The 22,066-nt window shown below is 48.2% G+C and overlaps 1 protein-coding gene across 1 annotated transcript; it reads left to right on the top strand.

Annotated features, from left to right (window-relative positions):
• The first annotated feature begins 373 nt into the window (after window positions 1-373).
• LOC103823657 (matrix metalloproteinase-24) lies at window positions 374-22,059 on the top strand. The gene is made up of 5 exons (XM_030231933.2): window positions 374-700; window positions 12,954-13,168; window positions 14,492-14,630; window positions 15,524-15,790; window positions 17,137-22,059. Exons 1-5 carry the CDS (start codon window positions 619-621, stop codon window positions 17,472-17,474), a joined length of 1,041 nt encoding a protein of 346 aa, XP_030087793.2. The 5' UTR covers window positions 374-618; the 3' UTR covers window positions 17,475-22,059.
• The last annotated feature ends 7 nt before the right edge of the window (window positions 22,060-22,066 follow it).

Genomic DNA, 22,066 nt, shown 5'->3' with positions numbered 1-22,066 from the left:
GACAGTGGGTGTTACCCTGCTCTTCTCTGTCCTTCCTCCTGCCTTGCCAGGTGCCTGCAGACCTCCCCTACTGTTTGTTGGTCCAGGGCTGATCAGAGAATGGAACCAGAGGACCCAGAAGGGGCACAAAGCACTCACCCCACCACTGATTAGCAGACTGTCCATGCTCTCACTTCTTGCAGCACTCAGATAAGGAGCCAGTGGTATCAGAGTGACCATTTTGTTGGCTATTTTCTGTAAATTCTCTACAAAGGAGTCTACAGTCAATAACCTTTCACTCCAGGCACTGCCTGTTTTACCTGCTCTGGGGCTGGCAGCCTCTGTCCTGTTCTCTGACAATGGCTAAAGGCTGTGCAGGCTTTTGGGACTAAAAGCATCTCCAGGAGCTGACCCTGGCACTGTGACCTGCTGGCAGTAGGACAGCAAAGCCTTTGCTTCTGGCTTTATGGGCAAGAGGGGCTTGGGATGGCCTGGGGCCGTGGCTGTGTGTGCTGACCTGGGCTGTGTGTGCTGACCTGGCTGTGCCTTCCCCCCACAGGGAATGATCTCTTCCTGGTGGCCGTCCACGAGCTGGGGCACGCGCTGGGCCTGGAACACTCCAATGATCCCAGTGCCATCATGGCTCCTTTCTACCAGTACATGGAAACACACAACTTTAAACTGCCCCAGGATGACCTCCAAGGAATTCAGAAAATCTATGGTGAGCAACCCTACCTACTTCTTTGCTTAGGCCAGCTTTGAGCCTAGGGAGTGCCCCCACGTGCCTGGGCTGCATTTCCTGCCAGAGCTGAGTGGGGAGCTGCTTAAAGCCCTTCATCAAGGACTAAGTGCCAGATGACTGCACAAGTCAGGATAACCAAACCTCTGTGATCCCACTGCTGCTCCATCCCTCACTGTGTCCCCAAATCAAGGAGTACTGCCAAGGGAAAAACAGGTTTTGCTGTACCCAAGGTTTGTCCATTAGGAACAACCAGTGCAAATAAAGGAAAAGAATGCAAAGAGCCTGGAACATCAAAGAAAGGTAAAAAGTATTTTTACTCTTTTTTTCCCCCTCATTATTTATAAAGTGAAGGAAAGAAAGTCTGGATCTGCTTAGGGAACACTTTGCTTCTTTCAGTCTCCAGCTGACCATGTTATACAGTATGGGCCACAAAGATATTTGGCTCCAGGAAAATAGAAAAGGGGCAGAGAGATTATTATGGGAGGAGACCTAGAGGCTGCATATGATGTAGTGCCATGTGATGGGATCATGGATACCAGGGCCTGAGGACAGGAATTCACAGAATTATTGGCTGAAGGAGACTCTGAGAGCAAAGACAAATCCAGGTTTTAGGAACACAAGGGGAGACTGACACTAATGGCCACAGTCTGTGGCAACCTATGATAAATAACCTGTTTCATCAAACATCCCTGATTTCATTCTTTGTGGAAAGAGAGGTTAATTCTTTGACGGAGAGGTTACTTAATAAATGCAGCACAGAGCAGTTGTGCTATGGAACTGTGCAGCTGGAGTCAAACATAAGCTCCCAGAAGCAGCAGAGCAGATGTGGTATGAATTAAAGGTGAAAAAAATACTTGTAAGATGGTGGTCACTGGGAAAGCTGGTGTTTCTCAGGACTTGCTGCAGAGGTTGGTGGCAGGCCTGATACTCAATTTTTCCATCAATGGTCTGCCAGTGAATTTGAAACTGCTGCTAATAAAATGTGTGCCAAGACCTGTAAGACTCTAAAGCAGTGTAGCAAGCCTTTAGACACCTAAATTGCATCTCAGCTGTTTGAGTCAGATTTGGTGTTTGTTTTCTGTGATAGATTGAGATTCTGTGATAGGATTGAGATTCATTGTTTCAGTGCAGATGCCTGGAAAAGTCTTTTTCTGGGCTAATTTCTCTGACTTGTGAGGGCAGTGGGAAAAACCAGGCATTTGTAGAGAGCAGTCCAGCCTCAGTGTGAGGCAGATATCCAATAAAGGTCCAACATGTAAAATAAGATGGCTTAAAGTACACCCAGGGGAACTATCTCATCTCATTGGTGCATCTTCTTAGCAGTCATTAGCAAGTGAAGTTGCTATTAATTGTCCTATGGTATTGTTTAATTATGAATACTTTAACACAGTGCATGTTCTGGTGCTCAGGATAGCAGAGACTCTGGAGGGTTTTGAAATAAAGTGCTGGGGTATTCAGTGTTAAACTTTCATTAAGTAATAGATCTAAGTTTTCATTTCTGAAAGCTGCCAAAATGCCATTATGCTGTTTCTATTTTGAAATGTTGATTTAGTTCCTGTGAACTTCGATTAATCAGAAAGAAAAAATGCTGCAATTTATTGCAGACAGTGGAAGTACAATCAAGAAAAAATGACTGGTTTCTCTGTTTTCAGACATGTTTTTGGAAAGGGAGCAGATAAGGAGCTGACAGCCTTCCTGCTTCACTTTTGGGATTCAAACCAAGATCAGCAGGGACTGAGCTGGGACCAGCACTGCCCAGAATGGGGCTCTGAGGCCTTTGAGCTGGAATGGGCTGGGGATGGTGTTAGGGGTTGTAGAGATAACTCATCCAGTGGGGAGAAGGAGCAGCTTCTGCAGCAGGAAATTTCCTTCCCCAGGCAGAGATTTCAGCCCTCAGTTCAGAGTTACTGTCCAAAAAACAAAGTTCAATTTAAAATTAGGTTTTATGCTTATGTTTCACAAAGAAATTGTGGAAAATGCAGGTGATGTTTCTCTCTGGAACTAATGGTGAAAGAACAGAACCCTTCATCTGATCTCAAAACTGCTGAAATATCCTTCTCGTAGCCTTAGCAGGAACATTCAGCTAATGTATTTTATTTCCACAGTGTCACTCTGCTTTGTTGTGCCTTGGGAATACCAAAAGCCCATCTAGCAGAGAACCTCTCCAAAACCCAAACTCTCCTGCTTTCCTGCTGCTTTGACGTTCTCCACAACAGCAGCATGTGCTCAATATGTCTTATTTAGTAACCTACTCTGCAAAATCAGACTCTGAGCCACTGTCTTGCCTGTAGTGTCCTTTTTAAAAAATAGTTATAATCAAAACTTCCAATTTTTAATGCCACTGAAGTTGCTAGAACAAAGAACAGAGATTCTGCTAAAGGTGAAGTTCATTTTGTTGCCTTTTGAGAATGATGCATTTCAAATGTGGTTTATATTGTATCTGTGTTTATCCATTAGAAAAGAAACATGTCCAGATCTGTCATATAATGGCTTGTTGAATTTTTAATTTATTTTCTGCTGAATTCATTTCAAAACTCACCCTCAGAGACAGTAGGTGATGTGAACTCTTGTTTGTGCTTTGTGCTGATAAAAGGTCAATGTTTAAAATGTCACTTCCATTTTGAGCTACTGAGAGCAAGGCCAGCAGCTCCCTGTGTGACAGAGCTGGAACACCAGTCAGCAATATTTCTGTCTCCTGAGAGCTGCTTCCGCTAGCATATTCCTTGACAAAACAAGGAAACAGCAGGGCTGTACTTGTGTGTGTTTTTCAGAAGGGTATCCCACTCTGTATTCATGTGCCTTTGTCACAAGTGACATGCCCAGGAAGGAATTAAACTGGAAGTGACACCAGTTTGCAGGTGCCCTGGATGTCCTGCTGAGTTGCCTCTTCCCTTTGCTAGTGCTGAAGCCAGAGCTGCAGGTGGAGAGAGGAGAGCTGCTCAGCTGTGGCTGTGTCACAGAGCCTGAGCTGGGCACTCTGCAGCCCTGGCCACCCTGTCCTGGCAGGAGGGGTCAGGGTTCTCCCTGGTAACAACTGACAGGACAAAAGGAAACAGCCTCAAGTTGTGTCAGGGGAGTTTTAGGCTGGGTATTAGGGAGAATTTCTTCACTGGGAGGGCAGTCAGGCATTGGAACAGCTGCCCAGGGCAGTGGCAGAGCCACATCCCAGTCAAAAAATGTGTGGATGTGGCACTTGGTGACATGGTTTGGTGGTTGGTTTGGCAGTGCTGGGTTAAGGGCTGGACTTGATCATCTCAGAGGGCTTTTCCAACCTGAGTCATTCTGTGATTCCCTGATTTTCACATCCTGCTCTCTGTGCTGGTCTGCAGTGGGTGATGAGGCATCCTCTCATGGGAGTGGCTCCTGTGGCACTGTCTGTGCAGCAGAGGGCTTGACGTGAAGTCCAGGGAAAGTTCATGTGCACAGGGCTGCTTAACCAGGCCATTACCTTCCAGGGCCTTTCAAAGCCTGAGGTCACAAAGGGAGGTCTCCTAATCACTCAGAGGTAGACCAGGGCATCAACCCTGGATCCTCAAAGATCTGGGTCATCCCAAACCTCAGTGAGGAACTCTCAGCCTCACACATCTTCAAGAGAAGAGATCCCAGTCATGGCACATGCTGCACCCCTAAGGCCTGAGGTCCAGAGTGGACATGAAACCACTCCAGCCCCTGGCAGAGGAACTGGACAGCACCAGCTCTGACATCCTGGAACAGGGGATCAGCAGGGCACAGCGTCCATGAGTGACCAGGGCCTTCTGCCAGCCTCAGCCCCTCAGGGCAGCACTTCCATCACCTCCCCCTTTTCCCGTGGCAGCCATAGAGACTCTTGTAAGCTACAGACCCTTGTGACCATCCCAGGGCACTGTAAGCTGCACCCAGGTGTGAGATGGCTTGTGAGGGAACAGCACAAGGACCTGGTGGAGAATTTCCATGTGGTGACACTGCACTGTGAGTGGGACCATCAGAGCAAGCTTTGCTGTCATGTGGGACCTGGAAATGTTCTCTGAAAATGTCCTTTTGGACATGGGGAGGAAACAGAGTGGCATCCAAGACCTCATCTGTAGAAGCTGCAAGATCTGGGGCTTGTGGATCTGTGCCCCATGGCCCTGTGCTCATAGGAGGAGAAAAGAAGGAAGATGCTTGGCAGTCAGGAATCTGGAGGGATGTGCCCTGGTGCCACATCTCTGGCACATTGCATAGATACCAGACACCCTCTCTATGTTGCATCACTTCATTTGCACCTTTCCTCCTGTCCACAGACTCTGTTGGACTCAGCAGAAAACACCAGACTCCACCTCTGGTGCATCCACAGAGCCTCACCTGCCAAATGCCAGGTCTTCATTCCCACTCCTCTGAAACACAGGGAGCAACTGCCTTGTTCCCAGTGCTGTCCTTGGCCTCCACCTGGAGAACTCTGCCAGAGGGGAGGCTGAGAGGGAGCCCATCTCTCTTGGGAGGTTTCTCAGCTGATGGAAAAACACCCGAGTGTGTTGTGGCTGGGCAGAAAATACTTTTCTCATCCTACAGATTCTTCTGAGTATAGAAAAATGTTCTGTTTTTCTGTGGAGCAGATGTCAGGCTTCTGAAAGTTTTTCCAGAAGGAAACTGGAGCATCTTGCAGAGCCCTAACCTTTCATCATTTGCCTGCCTAAGCCTGGGAATTCTGACCCAAAGCAGAGAACCCAAGTGCAAGGTAAATCACCTCGTTCCAGAGCCCAGGAAAGCATTCCTTTGGCTTAGAGCAAGGATGTCTGCTCTGGACACATGGCTCCCAGGTGAATGCTCTGTCACCTGGGTGGCAGTTGTCATTCAGAGGAGAATGTCTGTGTGAGAAGGGCTCAAGAAACCCTTCCTGCCACCCGGTGATGATCATGGGGGCCTTGGCTGTCCACCCATTGTTCTGTGAGTGCTGGGGCTTGTTCTGCTCTGTGACAAGGTCCCAGGGCAACTGGGACATCTTAACTTGCTTCAGCCCTGAAGGCTGAGCCCAGAAGTGCAAAGTGCTCTGTGGGTGAGTTTGTCAAGTGAGTGAGGGAAAGGAGCCCTTCCTGCCCTTGGAGTTCTGGGGACAATCTCTGGCCTCTGAGGTGGCTTGTTGGCAGCTACATCCTGTAGTGTGAACAGGGGCCTCTCTGCACTGCCCTGGAGCCTGCAGAGCAGCCAGGTGGTTTCTCTTGCTCTCCCTGGCTCCCTTGGAGCCATAGGCTTTGATTGGAAGAAGGCTGAGGAGCCTTGCCTGTGTCCCTGGACAGCTGCCTCAGCGCTGCAGAAACGTGGTGGCAGCTCAGCTTTTTCAAACCAAAACCTCCCTTCAGTCATTCAAACCATAACAGTAGTCTGGAGGATAATTTTCTTCTCAGAGTGAAGATTAAGAAGATAAGGACAGGCCTTTGTTTGCAAGTGGATGGTTCTGTCCCCTGAGCTGACCCAAAGCCTCCTCTGTGCTGGCAGGCTTGGGGAGCCACTGGCTGGACTGGCTGAGCCAGGAAGGTGCTGAGCCTCCAGGCAGGTGCTGTGCAGTTGAGGGAACACTCTGTCAATAGCCAGGAGGACAGTACAATTATATTTTGTCCTCAACTATCGACACAGTGGCTCCTAAATGCCTCCTCTCTCTGTGTTATCTTCACAGGTCACCTTGGTATTCAGATGGTCTGCGACTGTGGAAGCATGAAGGGAGGAGGCTAAGTGCCAGTGGTGGAAGTCACACTCTAAAGGTGATCTGCTGTGACCCAAAATCTTTCTGACATTCTTTGCCTTGCTTCTGATAGAGAGGAAGAAACTCTTCTCCACACAGTGTCTGTAGAATCCCAGCAAGTTGCTTCCCTCCAGAATGGAGAGTTTTCAGCTCCAGGAGATTTCTTACCTGCTTCCAATGAGGAAGTGGCTGCAGGATCAGTCCCATGGATGGACTTGGCTCTGGTGCTGGGATCACACAGGATAACTAGGTGACTGTGTTCAAGCCCATTTGCAAACCCATGCAATAACCTCTCTCACTTAGATTTTTCTAATTAGATACTTTTCCCGTGGCTGATTCTCTGAAGCTGCTCAGAAGCGCAGTGGCAGAGGATTTGGTTTGTGTGCTCTGCTGCCTGCTCACATGGGTGGGTGTGATCAGTCTCTGTATTAATTACCAAGTGCCAGCATGCCTTAAGTGACTCTTTGTTCACACACTCATGGTGAACCTGTTCCATCCTGCCTTGAGCTGTTCTGGAGGCAGGTAACTGTGATGGGAGTCCGGAAACAGGAATCACCAGTGACCTTTCCTAATGGATGGGGTCTGCTCATTCTGCTTTTGTGCCAGGTTGGACTCTGCAGTGCCTTAGGTCTTATGAGGGAGCACTTTCTTCACCAATTGACAGGCTGTGCTTCTGTTTCCCATCCCCATAGCTGTACACCAAATTCTGCCTGAGTAGCACTTGGACCTGAGGATTTCCATGTTTTCAGTGTACTCCTCTGCTCTTTAAATGTGCACAGCTGAAGGATCACCTCCCACCTTAAGCCACACTCAGGGACTAAGTGGAGGCAGCAGCTAAAAATGAAAAGGCAGCCTAGAGAGAGGAATCTTCAATCAGAATAAATTAGAAGGCCTAGGTTATAAAAACAAAAATGAGTGAAAGGTAACAAGGAAACATCTGTGGCTAGCAGAGAAGGACAGTAAGAGGTCCTTCTCTGCTAGGTCCTTCATTTGAAGTGAAATGACAAAGCCTGCATCCAAGCAGGTTGCAGACCACCTGCAGCATGTGTGGGAAGCCTTGCCAGGACTGGTTTGGCCATGGCCAGCAGTGAGTACATACAGGGCCAGCTTCCCTTGTTGGGCCTGACTTGAGATCTCCCTCCACTGATCTAGCAAATGTTTTCCTTAAAGCAAATCCCTAGTTCATCTGATTCCTTGCTGCTTGGCATCATCCTGACCACGGGGTGTACAACTGTGTCAGGGTTTGAGCCTGGCGCAATGCCAGTGCCCCCATGAAAATACCTTCTCCCTGGTGTCTGCTGTGAGATGTGATCAGAAATAGAGCAAAGCAGGCTCCAGCTTAGAAATAAAAGGAGAAAAACTTTATTAACCTACAGCTATAAAGAAACACACAAAACTCAGGATGAAAACCTTCCAAAAACATTCCTCCTCCCCCCCCACCAAATTTCCAATGCATTCATCCCTCAGATCACCCATTCTCAGTCCGTCACCACCCTTCAGATTATCAATTCTCAGTTCATCAAGGAGAGAGGAGTCCCTCTTGTACTATAGGTTTCCCCAGGAAACACAGTTGAAACCTTTTGTGTTTCCATGTCACACGTGGAAGATCATTTTGCCATTGGGACATCTTCCTTCCATGCTCAGTGCTCTCACCACTGCACATGGACCAGAGCTGCTTCTAGGGTTTTCCTTTTTAAAGGGTGCTTTGCCCAGTTCCAAAAAGAGCACAGTCTCTCTCCTTTGGGACATCTGTCCCCCCCAAATTCACCCCCTGGGGCAGAGGGGTCTCGAGAGAACAGAGATCTTCTTCTTCTTCCCTGAAGAGGGAGGGCACCACCACCACCCTCCTCACCCGTCGTCTCTGTTCACGCACTCCTTCACATCACATCACTGCACTCTCTTGGCTCCAAGCCATTGCCTCCCCCTAAATGCAGTCTCTGTGTCCCAGGAAAAATGGTTCTGTCCATGGCCATACAAGAAAAGTCCAGCCAAAGGCCACTCCATCACCTCCTCCCACCTAAGATTCTTCTCAACTTCTCTCATGGCCCATTTCTCTTATCTCATCTCTGTCTCTCTTCTCATTCAACTCCATCATTTTTAAGGTTCCCATCATCCAAGAAAAGGGTTAAAAACTCAGGCTCTGCCTGTCCAGAACTCCCATGGCTGCCCAGCTGGGCACCTTCTCACCACATCCACCGCCCCACTTTTCCTTCATGTGCTATCAAATCTCAAGGTGGCACAGGCACAGACACCAGCTCTTTCTCTCTCTCTCTCTCTCTCTCTCTCTCTCTCTCTCTCTCTCTCTCTCTCTCTCTCTCCTGGGGGGGCTGCTTGAAGCTTCTCAGTGCTCCTCCACCCTTCCATCCTGCAGGGCCCTTCCCCTCCCTTCTCTGTCCCAGGCCCGGCCTACCTCACTCAGGCCTTGTGGCCTCCCCGCCCAGCTCGGAGCCGGGCAGGGAGCTCTGATCTCTCCTTCACTGAGGGAACCCAAGGGAGCTCTGATCTCTCCTTCACTGAGGAACCCAAGGGAGCTCTGATCTCTCCTTCACTGAGGAACCCAAGGGAGCTCTGATCTCTCCTTCACTGAGGGAACCCAAGGGAGCTCTGATCTCTCCTTCACTGAGGATCCCAAGGGAGCTCTGATCTCTCCTTCACTGAGGGAACCCAAGGGAGCTCTGATCTCTCCTTCACTGAGGGAACCCAAGGGAGCTCTGATCTCTCCTTCACTGAGGGATCCCAAGGGAGCTCTGATCTCCCCCAAGGGAGCTTCCCCTGGGAGTGCTCAGCTTTTAACCCCCTGTGTTCTCAGGGGCGTTTCCATGTCCTCCGTGGCCGCACCAGGTGCCAATATTCAAATCTGAGCACTGATTGGTTTGACCACAGCATCCCAAAAAACTCACTTCCTCTCAAACCAGGACAAACTGCTTCTGCCATGCCGGTTCTTCACTGGCATTTTAGGGCTAATTAAAACTTTATATTGGTGCCCTGGGTTGCATGTGCTGTTTGAGCTTTCCTCTTCTCCACAGATGACTGTGACAGGCCCTGGGCACTGAAGGTGAGCAGGGGAGCTGTACAGGACTGCTGGCACAGGGCAGGGCAGGCTGTGGCTGGGTACACCGGTGGTCCTCACTTGTGCAGAGAGAGTGAATTAGTAACTCCAGTCATGGAGGTGTTAAATTTCCATCCTATAAGCACAACACTACAGTCCCCATTCTGCACCTCATGGTCAGATTCTCTGTGTGTCAGATTCTCTGTGTTCCATGGGTCTTTGTCAGACATGTTCATCTTTTTTTTTATTTGGATGCTACTCCCGTCTCACCCTTTTTTTCTGTTTAAAGAGAGGAGAAGAAAATTAATGTCATGTCCTCATCCTAACCGCTTGTGGTCATCTCTGGTTTGGTATGGCAGCATTTGCCCCTTGCAAAGTGGGGGGGTGGGGAACAGCAAACTGCACCTCCTTTGTGTTTGGCTACAGCTGACCCTTGTGCCAGGCTGTTGGCAGGGGAATCCTCTCAGGTAGGACAGGCATTAGAGGTTTTCCGGTGTTATTTACCAGCCACATCCACTGAAATCCATGGGGAAAGCAGCACAGGAGAGAAGGGGTCATGCTGCTGTTTAATGAGTGTCTGCAGTGCTCAGTAAATCACTGATTATTGTCCTCTTGCTTGGGTCCCAGTCAAGACTCCTCTTTCCTGGTGCAGGCATGTTCACCTTCAGTGAGCATATGAATTGTTGGTTTTCAGGCTTCATTTACTTGGGTTCTGTCACTGGCACCAAGAGCCATTTTTGACATCCAGAGCTGGTTGTGGATTTCCTGCTCTGTAGTTGTCCCAGGCAGGAGCTGAACCCTGCTGCCGCATGGACAGACCAGAGCCCTGGCTGTCCTTGTGCAGGGTCTGTCTGGGGCCTCTTTCCACTCCCAGCCCTTCCTGTGCAGGTCCCCCTGTAGCCAGTGCTGCCTGCAGGAGCTTTCCAGCCCGTGCCAGACGTGCAGCTGACCTGCTGCCCCTGGGAGGTGCCTTTGCTTCCCAGCACAGGCAGGTCCTGGGGGTGAGAGCTGACAGTGTCAGTGGCTGCCAGCTGGAACAGCAGCACGTCTGGGGATCAGCCACACGTAGTGGTGTGCAATAAATAAGATCCTGAGGACTGAGACACCCATGTTGTGTATTTTCGGAGGAAGGAGGTGGTTTTGTGGGTCAGCTCTTGCCATGCCCTTTGGTGCCTGTTTGCAGCTGGGGCATCCTGGATATTCTCCAGAAACGTATCTTCAAGTTTAGCTTGGTCCAAAAGGGATGTATTTCATGAATGTGACTAAAAGCACAGCAACTGCAGGGGCCCGGGCATGTCTCCAAAGGCACCTCCTGAGCTGCCCTGCAGCACTGCTGGGCATGGGCCCACCCTGCCTGGTCCAGCCCTGCTGCTCCTGTCTCAGGCACAGTCTGGAGACCTCATCTGCATCCCATCTGGGGAAAACCCACGGGTCTCTAGCAGTAGCAGTATCATAGTTTGGAAATTTTATGGTCAGCTAAAATACTGGGCACTGCCCCGCTAAGATTGGAGGGGATGAGAAATACACAGTATCACTGTAGTATTTGTGTCCATGTCATGTAGACAGCTGTCCAAGGATAATCATCATCAGAGAATCCTCATGAAGTATTTCTGTAAGCAATATTTGATGTCTTTCATTAAAGCTCTGGAATAAAGTAAATGGAAATAGTTGTTAATAACTGCACATGGCACAAAGTATCACATTCTGAGGACAGATTGCCCTGAAGAAATACAGTTATCCACTTGAAAAGCTTTAGGAAAGAGATGTTAGTCTCAAGATCTGAAAACCAAAAGGCATTGCAACAACAGACCAAAGGAACTGCTCTATTTAGTTAATTAAGAAGAATTTTAAAAGCATTCCAATCAAGATCTGTAAATGATTAAATATTGAGACACTGGACATAAGAAAGAAAGCACTGAATTTACACAATTTTCACAGCACTGAATTTGCACAAACTCAGGCAATAGGTAAGGCAGACTTCAGCTGCAATAGGGCTTAATCATTAGAGCAGTTTGCTGTGCATTATGGAGGATATTCTATGCTTGAAATCTGTATCTGCCCTGGAAACACTGTGCTCATTACAGGACTTGCTGGTGGAGGTTTCTGCCTGGTACTGCAGGAAATTGGACTTAACCATCCAAGTGGTGCTTTCTGAACATCATATCCATGACACCTGCACACGATATTCTTACTGTTACATCCTTATTAACAATTACTGAGGTGGCTTTCTCTGATGGCTTCTTTGTCATAAGCTGTGAGGATGTTCCTGATCTGGTCACCCTTCCCAGGCATGTTAGGCACTCATCCATTTTAGGAACCCTCTGAAAATGGAGCATTTAAGAGTAAAGCTGCCATGGGGACTCAGGCACCAAACCATTATATCAGATTGCACAGTTCAAAATGTTTATCTGCAGAAGCCCTCTTCTAACCTCACAGGTGTGTGGACTCCATGAATACCTCAATCCTTCTTCATAAATCCCTTCCCTGGCTTTGGGCAGGTGCCCAGCTCGGGGTGACTCTTCCAGGCTGTGAGGATGAGCCTTGTCCAGGGCCAGTGTTCACCTCTAGCTGGGGTGCAGCACCTTGGCCCCAGTCTGTGACACTGAATGACACCCATGACACCAGCCCCCACAGGTGGGCGTTTATCCTGCAGGCTCAGAATGAAATTGAAACCATGATCCCTGCAAATAAACCATCTTCACATCTCAAGCCCATTAAAATCCCTTCCTCTAGTGGCCTTCTGTTTATTGCCATCTTAACTCATGGCCTTCTCTGAGAAGCAACAAGAAATGTGACTCTGAGTGAGATTTGGTCCAGATTTACCACTAACAGTTAATGAAAACATCCTATGGCGAGAGGCTCTTTAAGACCTCTGCTGCAGTCTAGCTCACTTGTGGTTTTATTTCTCTGGCCTTGTCAGATCCCAGAGCTGAGCTGGGGAAGGATGGAAAGGGAGAGCTGTGCTGGGAGGTTGTCAGTTGAGTGGGATAAGGTCCCTTGTCACAGCTGTCCACCAGGGACAGCACAGATTGGTCACTGCTGTGTAATGAAGTGCTCCCTGCAGTTCCCCTTACAATGTAGCATTGCTTTTCACACCCTATTTTTGTTTGTTTCTTTGTTTTGCTTTGGTTTCCAGGGTGTTTTGTTGCCTTTTTTTATGGTCTACTAAACATTTCTATTCAAGGGTTACCACCTTTCATTTCAGTTGGGAACGTGACTGGTGTGGCTCTTCCTTCCTTTTAGCTCCAGCCTCCTTGGGAAGACCTACAAAAACATTCTGGCTCTTCTTCAGTTCTTATCACTTGTCTGTTTTGGGATAGCTTTTACATCTGGATGCATCTTGTCTGCTCCCAATTTCTAGGGAATGAGCTCTGCATCACGAGTACGTAAATCCCTGGCAGTGCTGTCCATCCAGCCTGGAGCCTTTTAAAGCTTACAGAAAAAACAAGCTTGTCCACTTTGCTAAATATATTCCTTTTCACTTCTAGGTCCTCCTATAGAGCCCCTGGAGCCAACCAGGCCTTTACCAACTCTTCCTGTTCGCAGAATTCACTCCACTTCGGAAAGAAAACACGAGAGACAGCCACGACCCCCCAGTCCTCCCCTGGGCGATAGGCCAGCCCTCCCTGGCTCCAAACCAAACATCTGTGATGGCAACTTTAACACTGTGGCTCTCTTTAGAGGAGAAATGTTTGTTTTCAAGGTACTGAGAATTCCTACTTACCCATGAGTCTTCCCTTGATTTTATTGCTGGAAAAGGTTAATAGATGTATTTGGTAGTGAGATTTGAAATGTCTGTAAAAATAGCTCTGTTCCTCTGAGGGTGATGACTGAGCAATATTGGAAGGAAGTTTGAGCATATTGGTTCTGTAATATTTGAAAACAATGCCTGATGGGATTTACAAAATGCTCAGACATCCTGAGCTCCAAAATTTGAACTGGGCGCATTGGCAGAGAATTCAGATGCCACCAAGCCTGAGAGGAGCCATCTGTAAAGCCAGGAAGCAATACCAGTACCATGGGTAATCACAGAATACTAGAGTGGGTTGGGTTGGGTTGGATTGGGAGGGACCTTAAACACCACCTTGTTACCCCCTGCCATGGACAGGGACACCTTCCACTAGACTAAGCCCTGTCCAAGCTGGCCTGAAACACTTTCAGGGATGGGGCAGCCAGAGCTTCTCTGGGAACAGGCCTCATTGTCTCAGAGGTGAGATGCGTGGAACTGCGGCTCCGGGAGCGCTCAACCTACCTGGGGAGTTTGAGTCAACTGTTCTTGTAAACTACAGCTCTTTGCTCAATAGCTCATTAGAGTACACACAGAGTATGGACATCCATGATCCCATTCCCAAAATACCAGCAGTTTTCCCTCTGCCCAATGGGTGTGAAGTGTAGAAAGGGACATATTGAAGGTTATTAAATGGACAAACCACATCAGCTGCAGAAGATTCCTGAAATGAAACTAGTTGAAGGTTGGGATGGTATCTCGGAGAAGTGTCAGAGGTTCTGTCCTGCTCATGCTCATCCCTGAGCATCCACTGCAGTTTTAAGTAATGATAGAATATCTAAAGGGATATTTCATACTTCCTTTGTGCCTTTAAACCTTGTGTGTTTCACACAGTCACCAGGTGATGTTCAGGCTGTCTGGCTCTCCTGGGCTCCAGGAGCTAAGCTTCAACTGAACCAGGACAAGCATGACACCTCAGTGACAAGACACGGAGAGGTCACAATGCTTACAGCTGTGGACTCACTTCCCCCCTACTCCTTTTCCCTCTCCTTCTTTCCACCCTTTTTCATAGCCCCATCAATCAACATCTCCCCCTTTGTGCTGCCATCTAACCCCCACGCATCACTTCCCACACTGGAGACAGCGTTGGGCTGGGTTGGAGCTGTCACCTGAAGCAGGACTTATTTCTGTAATGGTTGCGGGGCCTAGGCATGCATTAGCAGTGCTGAATGCTGGACCCAGCCAGGTCTGACTGCGAGCCAAGAGTGCTTAGTCTCAGGAGGCTTCTGGTTTCCTCAGGATCGCTGGTTCTGGCGTCTGCGCAACAACCGTGTGCAGGAGGGGTACCCCATGCAGATTGAGCAGTTCTGGAAGGGCCTCCCCGCAAAGATCGACGCAGCCTATGAGCGCTCTGATGGCAAATTCGTTTTCTTCAAAGGTACAGTACAGTTCAGCACGAGCCAGCTACTCCTGCCTCAGCTCAGGCTGCTTTTGTGGCATGAAAATGGTGAAAACAGGTACGCTGCACCCTTGCCCTTTTCTGAGGGGGCACTTCCAGCAGCCACTGATCCTTAAAATACAGTTCAGTGTGGGCTGGCCTTGCCAGGACCATCTTTGTATAGAGTTAATGTCAATTAGGGGAAGTTGGCTTTAATATCATAACAAGAAACAGCTCCTATTTCCCAGGGAGTGGCAGTGCCCTGCTTATCTCCATGAACACTTTTTGCCAGGGCATCCTCCCTCCCAAACCTCATTTCTGGACAATTGTCTCCTAAGAGACAAAGTGGCCAACCTTGTGCTGGGGCCCACTTTACCTCCTTGTATGGTGGCAGTGCCTGAACAGGATCCTGTAACTTGAGAGCAAGTTGTGAGTAAGGAAGGGTGGCTGGAAAGCATGGCCAGTACAAAACCACAGTACCTGGGCTTCTGCATTTGTGTCTGCAGCTCCAGTACCTCGGCTTTCTAAACTGTACTAAAACTTGAGAGGCCCAGGGAAAGGCAACAGAAATGTCTGAAAAACTTGGGCTGATCAACACCTCAGCCTGAGCAAAGGATGGCAGACAGGGGATGAGACAAGTCTGAAATCATGACTGGCTTGAGAAGGTAAATGGGAAAGGGCTGTTCAACAGCTCTCCCAAAACAAGAGCTGAGGAGCAGCAGATGAAATGAGGTTTCAGATTCAGAATGAGGTGGAGGAGCAGCCTTTTCACAGATTGCAGTTAAACCTGGAAGCCCTCAAGATGCTGCGGTCCACTGCAGTGTGTTAGGTTCATATGGATCCGACTCCTAACAGGCCAATCTGTTTGTTGTTGTGTCCCCACTCACCTCTAGGAGATAAGTACTGGGTTTTTAAGGAAGTGACGGCAGAGCCAGGCTACCCTCACAGCCTGGTGGAGCTGGGGAGCTGCCTGCCCCGGGAGGGCATCGACACGGCACTGCGCTGGGAGCCCGTGGGCAAAACTTACTTCTTCAAAGGGGACAGGTACTGGAGGTACAACGAGGACAAGAGAGCAACGGACCCAGGCTACCCAAAGCCCATCACCGTGTGGAGAGGAATCCCTCAGGCTCCTCAGGGGGCTTTCATCAGCAAGGAAGGCTGTATGTGTCTGCAGGAGTTGCACCTCTTAGATCGGGAAGAGCTGGTCTGTGCTGGGAGCTGGGCAGTTGGGTGTGGAGTGCTTTGAGTATTTTCTGATCCAGGAATCAAGCCTCAGAAGCCCTGGGGTCCACCTGGGCTTTGTGAGCAGCAGCAGTCTGAGATCTTTTCTGACCCTCATCCCAACCCCCACACCTCCTCAGCTGCTGACCGTGGTGACAATCCAGCTTGGTGGGAATGGGACTTTTTCTGCAGCAACAGACCCTACCCAACTTTTCCTGGGCCCTGGTTCTTGGGGTGCTGGAACTTATATTTCCTCCTAATCTACCTGTAGTGAGCTCTGGCTCTCTGCTAAAGGCTCCAGCCTGCCGGATGTTAGTAGTTAGCCTTGAAGGTATGCTCTAAGAAGGAGGCTTGGAGCTCCAGAGGCTCCTTCTAAAACATTTATTTCTCTGATTTGAAGATTTCCTCCTCCTCCAGTTAAGGAAAGAGCCAACAGAAGGGGCTTGTGCCATTAAGGATGTGTTCAAATTTGGAGCTGTGGTGTGGGAGGAGGGCTGTAGGATGAGCCTTGTCCAGGGCCAGTGTTCACCTCTAGCTGGGGTGCAGTGTTCACCTCCAGCTGGACCAGGCTGGAGGGATGGCAGTGAGAGCCAGCTAAGCTGGGGAACAGTGACAGAGACCAATACTTTCACCACAGCTCCCTTTTCCTGTTCTCTTTTTACCTAATAACTTGAGAGTCGTTAGAAAATGGGTCATCTGGGGAGAGGGAGGTGCTTCAAACAACATGAAGCATAAAGCATCACCCTTTTATTAGCAGCAGGACAACACTGCTCCTTAACACAGGCCAAATCTTTGGGATTCTGTGGCAAAAGGATTCATCTTACTCAGCATTTGCTCCCTCAGGCTGAATGAACAGAAACAGGGTGTTCTTCCAAACACTGTCATACCCAGGCACATGCTGGCATGCTCCACATGATCTTAATCCCTTAGCAATGATCAGCACATATTTACAGATGCCTTAGTAAAAAATACCTCACTGCAAAACCCTTCCTTTAAAGATAGTAGTGTTTTCTTCTTTTAATTCCCAGCTTGTCTTGGCCAAGGGGAATGGTGCTCCGTGGGCAATGTTGAACATGCTAGCCAGGGTTACAGCTTCTCCTTTAAATCCCAGCTCCAAAACCACCTTCACATTCCAATGGCTTGGAAATGTTCTGGAAAAATGTGTTTTATTGACTTAGGTAGTGTCTAGGTAGTGTTCAGGTTGTCCAGTCTCCCTTAATGTCCTCCCACAAGCACAGCTCACTAATGGGAAATAGTGAGAAATACTCTCTGTTTTGTCTCCTAGTTTACACCTACTTTTACAAAGGGAAGGAGTACTGGAAGTTTGATAACCAGAGGCTGAGTGTGGAGCCAGGCTACCCCAGGTCGATCCTCAAGGACTGGATGGGCTGTAACCAGAAAGAAGTTGAGCGGAGCAAGGACCGGCGCCTCCCGCACGACGATGTGGATATCATGGTGACAATAAATGACATGCCCAGCACTGTCAATGCCATCGCGGTGGTGATCCCCTGCATCCTGTCTCTGTGTATCCTTGTCCTGGTATACACAATCTTCCAGTTTAAAAACAAAGAAGTGCAGCAAAATGTTGTGTACTACAAAAGACCTGTCCAGGAATGGGTATGACACAGCCTGCTACACATTTCAACTCATTGAGCTGATGAGGACTATGGACACACACAAAAAAGAGGAAAAAATGCATTGAAAAGCCTACCAAACAAAACTACTTCAGTGACCTACAAGTTTTGGACACTCTGGGATAGAAATAAGCAGGAAAACTGGGAAAAAAAAAAAAAGGCAGGTAGCCTTGCAGTGTGAAGCTTCTTTCCTTTGTACTGCTTTGGTCACCTGCCAGTCACGGTGCCATTCACCGGCTCACTCTACCAGCACCAGAGTCTTCGAGACAGGTTTCAACTGATCTGGGAAACTTCCTTCAGTTCCCTGCACCAGTGCTCCCTGTTAAACCCAGCATTCTCCAGTGTAGCTAAACCACCTCTGAACAGAACCATTTTTTTAATAGCTGTCTCATAAATGAATTAAGATCATGAAATCTATGAACAAGAACAATTTCAGTGTCATAAGCAGAAGACATTCTGATGCTGAATCATTCTAAAAAATCTTCTTAGTTTATTAAAAAATCCAGGGATCTACCTGGATACGGTTTTCCAATACCTGCTGGTCAGATGTTTTGTACATTCATAACTAATCAATGCTGCCACTCAGCACAATGCACGAGGAACCACCGAGCACTCAAAGAGGTACCGGAGTGCGGAGCAGAAACTAAAGCACCAAACCAGACACCTGGCAACGTCAAGCCCTAGACTGGGACAATCTGAAGACAAAGTAATTGGGTCTTAAAAAAAAAAACAACAACCAAACCAATAATGGTTTTTGTTTTGGGAGCCACTCATGAAAGAAATATTTAAGTGTCATGTAAGTTGGTTTAAGCTCCCACCAGCAAGAACCCAGGAACCAATGGTTACCAAAATACGGGGAATGAGTATGGACAGACTGCACTCTGCCCGTTCAGATGCTGGGAAAAGATGAGTTGTTGTTCCGTGGCATGTGTAATTAGATTGTGGAATTTGTGTGTTGGGTTTCAGGAGATGGAGATGTTTGTTTAGAGTGAGGTCATCATTATATTTTGCTGAAATAATCAAGGTTTGGTAAGAATTAGGCTTGTTTATAAAACTAAATCCAACCCCTGTAGATGTTACAAACATTGTATGCCTTCAGAATCTGGGGGCTTGTTTTGCCCACTTCTTCACAGGCAAATATTTGGCAAGGACCAAAGGAAGCATGACACACAGTAGAATGAGTTTACCATGTTTGACAGAGCCATAAAAATCAGGTAAAGGCAAAAAAATACCTTAACTTTCAGCTAGTGACTTTCCACAGATCTCTTCCTACAACAGTACTTCTGCTTGTCCCTCTTACAGTTGTGAGTGGTTCAGGACATTGTGCCCTAGCCACAAACTTTTGATTTTCATGTTGATGGTGATTTTTTTTCCATGTTGAATAAGAATGGAAGAGCCTTTTGCAGTGCAGTGTAATGGTGAAGCCCAGCACTGTACAGAAGTGCCACCCATGACAGCACAGTAATTGCTTTGCCCGCTCACCATGGGGAACAGGTGATTAACCTAAACCCTCTGCCTATAACTGAATTTTATTGAGTGCAATGAAGTGCAATGCACAGAATGTCCACTTAGTATAGAAAAAGTACAGCTTTGTAATGTCAGCTCTGAAAAAAACCCCAAGGACAACAAACACGCTAAAAGTAGTCCTAATTACAATGAGGAACAAAGCAGCAGAGAGATCGTTAGCATTCTGGATTGGTAATTAGTGCTCAAATATTGCTCTGGTGAAGCAGGATAGACACTTAGATTCGTCTGGTGAAGCCCACAAGGACTGCATTAACATGTGGTCTCAAACTGTATTTTGTCCTTCATAACTGATTTCCATAGCCAAGCTGTTTATTGTGTTTAAACATAAACTACTACCAACATATTACAAAGTAAGTGAGAAGCTCGTAGATGCGAAACTTCGAACTGTAGTGACAAAACGTGCTAACGTCTCATGGTGAGTGAAGGAGTGCGAAGGACCAAAGGAAATCAGAGCTCCTGATCAGACAGCCCCACGCTACTCCGCGTTGCTCTGTGTACCAGAGGTGTGGTGGGACACACCACGGCCACCACGGCCACCTGGCACCTTGGTCTCATCTGTACGCTGCCATCTCGCTGGGACTGCGACAGCCCAAACCTTTGAGCAACTTCCAACAGCCATCATTAAAAAAAAAAAAAATTATGAAAAAAAAAAAAATTTACAACGGAGAGCAGTGTCTGGGTTTGTTTGTATTTCCTCCCCCTGGCCCCAAAGTCAGGCTTTTGGCCTGCCCGAGGATCAAGCTGATCAGGCAGCACAGTGCCCGGGTGGGCAGGAGGCTGAGCCCTGTGCCCAGGGTGGCTGCAGCAAGGTGAGCTGCTGCCCTGGGCTGCCAAAACCCACCCTCAGCTGCTGCTCCACAGAGCCACAGAAATACCCCAGGGCTTTTTCTACCTGCCCTGTGCCTGGCTCCTGGGGCAGGTGTTACATATGGGAGCTTCCAGGGGGTGAGGTATTCCAGAAGGTGTTCAAGGGGTGAGAACAGCCCTCTGCAGCCACAGCGGGCTGCAGGACGGGAGGCAGCTTTCCTCCAGCACATTCCCATTCATTATCACCTCTGTTTTGCCGAGATCAGCCCATGGGCAGTGCTGGGGTAACTTGGATCTGGGCACAAACAGGTTTTTTTGTGTGAGGGACAGTTCCCACCCCTGAGCTCTTTGCTGGGATCCTGTGCTGTGCCACAGAAGCACTGGACTCACTGCCCATGAGCCTGGCCAAAGCTCTCTGGGGGCAGGGGCTGCGTTCCAGCTCCTGTCCAGAAATGCAGGACACATTGTTCCCACACGGGAGCAGGGATCAGCAGTGCTAATTCAACTCTAACGAGCAAAAGGCTGTTGTGTGTTCCTGTGATCCTGCTCTGCAGCACGGGGATTTGGACAGTCCAGGGACCTTGGAACACCCTGGACAAGCTGCCAGCCTGTCACACTCACTGTACTGCACTCAGTACAGTTTCTGACTACTTTAAATAATTTCATCACCTTTCAGACGCATTGTCACAGGAAATTTAGACATTTGCTGGGATACATGATCACTACATTCACAAAAGTTGGTCCTCCTCTAAGATAGATTAATTATTCCTAATTTATAACGATTCATTAAGCCTCAAGATCTGCACTTATACTGTGAGGACTCAGAGGTTTAGAAACCTCTGTAAAGAATCCTGACAAGTTTTTGGCCCTTAAAGCACACACAGCTACACACTCCAAGACCTTGGCCCTGAACCCAGAGTTACGAGACTTTTATTTCTCCCTCCTGTCACATTCACCCCAGAGCTAGATTCCAGCCCTTCTCATAGCATCACCTATTTATCCAGCACTCCTTTAGTTCCTCTGATCATTCCTGCAACCCTTCCCAGCACCTGAAATCACAGGTTGCCTTCGACTGCCTGATGGCAAAGGTGCCAGGTAGCTTTAGTCATGCTGTGTAACTCACACCTTTGTAGCTCAATTTAAGAATCCCAAGAACCCATAGGAACCCAGCTCTGGGAACATACAATTTGATTTTATTGACTATTCCTTAACACCTCTTGGCATCATCAGCACACATGCTGTGCTGCCTTGGAGATGAAAGCACATGGAAAAGGGGCAGGCAGGGGCTGCACTGTGCTTGTGCCCCAGGCTGTCATGCCAAGGGCCTGTCACCTGGAATCCTGCCATTCTGGAACCCCTCACCTGGGCTCTCATTTCACCCTTGCTGTGACACAGTGCTGCACTCAGCCTCCTCCTCAGCACCCTTCTCCTGCCAGCTGTGGCACTGCAGGGCAGATCTCAGGGCAAGCAATGGGAAGCAGCATGAGAATGTCATCCCTCCTTTCCCTAGCCTCTCTTGAAGTTTTGAGACCCAAAATTGAATGTAGATGAACATTACTCCAAAATACTCCAAGTGTTTTATTTGCAGAAACACTTGGCAACCACTGTGCAATACTTGCATCTCATCTACACGTAGAGCTCAGGATAAAGATGTATCGTGGATTTCCAGCTGATGCCGCTTTGGGCTGTTTGGGCTTTGCTTTCCTAATCAGCTCCAGACATTGTTTGCTTTCTTGACCATTACTGAAGCCAGAGCAGGTCTGTTCAAATATGGACCTTCAGTCAGGAATGTGCTCTTGCACCGCTCAGAGTTCACCACTACTGGGTGAAATGTGGATTCTTAACCACAACATGCTTCACTTCACACTCAGCTGTACTGAGTTTCCTTTTCTATCCAGTCCTCATCTTCACTGGTCAGTCAGTACAGCCAAAATTCCTGCCCCTAATCCACTGACTTTCCTAAACCAGACAAGTAAGAGGGCTTCCCTCATTCCATGGGATCACTCACCCAAGGTCCCCGAATGCCTTTTGGAAATAAAATAGTGTAAGAGTACTTCTCCCTATCCCTGTGGACTCTTCTAAAGAGCTGCAGAGGTCTTCTGGGACACAACTTGCCATTGAAACACCACATTTATCCTCTCTCATGGTCTGTGTTTCTAAACCCATTCTTTATTATAATTTGTTTTCCTCGTACACAGGTCCATCTCACTAGCTCAGGATACTCACAGACCCACATTTAGAACAGGT

The sequence above is a fragment of the Serinus canaria genome, chromosome 20, assembly GCF_022539315.1.
Source record: "Serinus canaria isolate serCan28SL12 chromosome 20, serCan2020, whole genome shotgun sequence".
Lineage (NCBI taxonomy): Eukaryota > Metazoa > Chordata > Aves > Passeriformes > Fringillidae > Serinus > Serinus canaria.
Note: the sequence above shows the minus strand (reverse complement) of the source record. Positions and strands in the feature narration are given on the sequence as shown.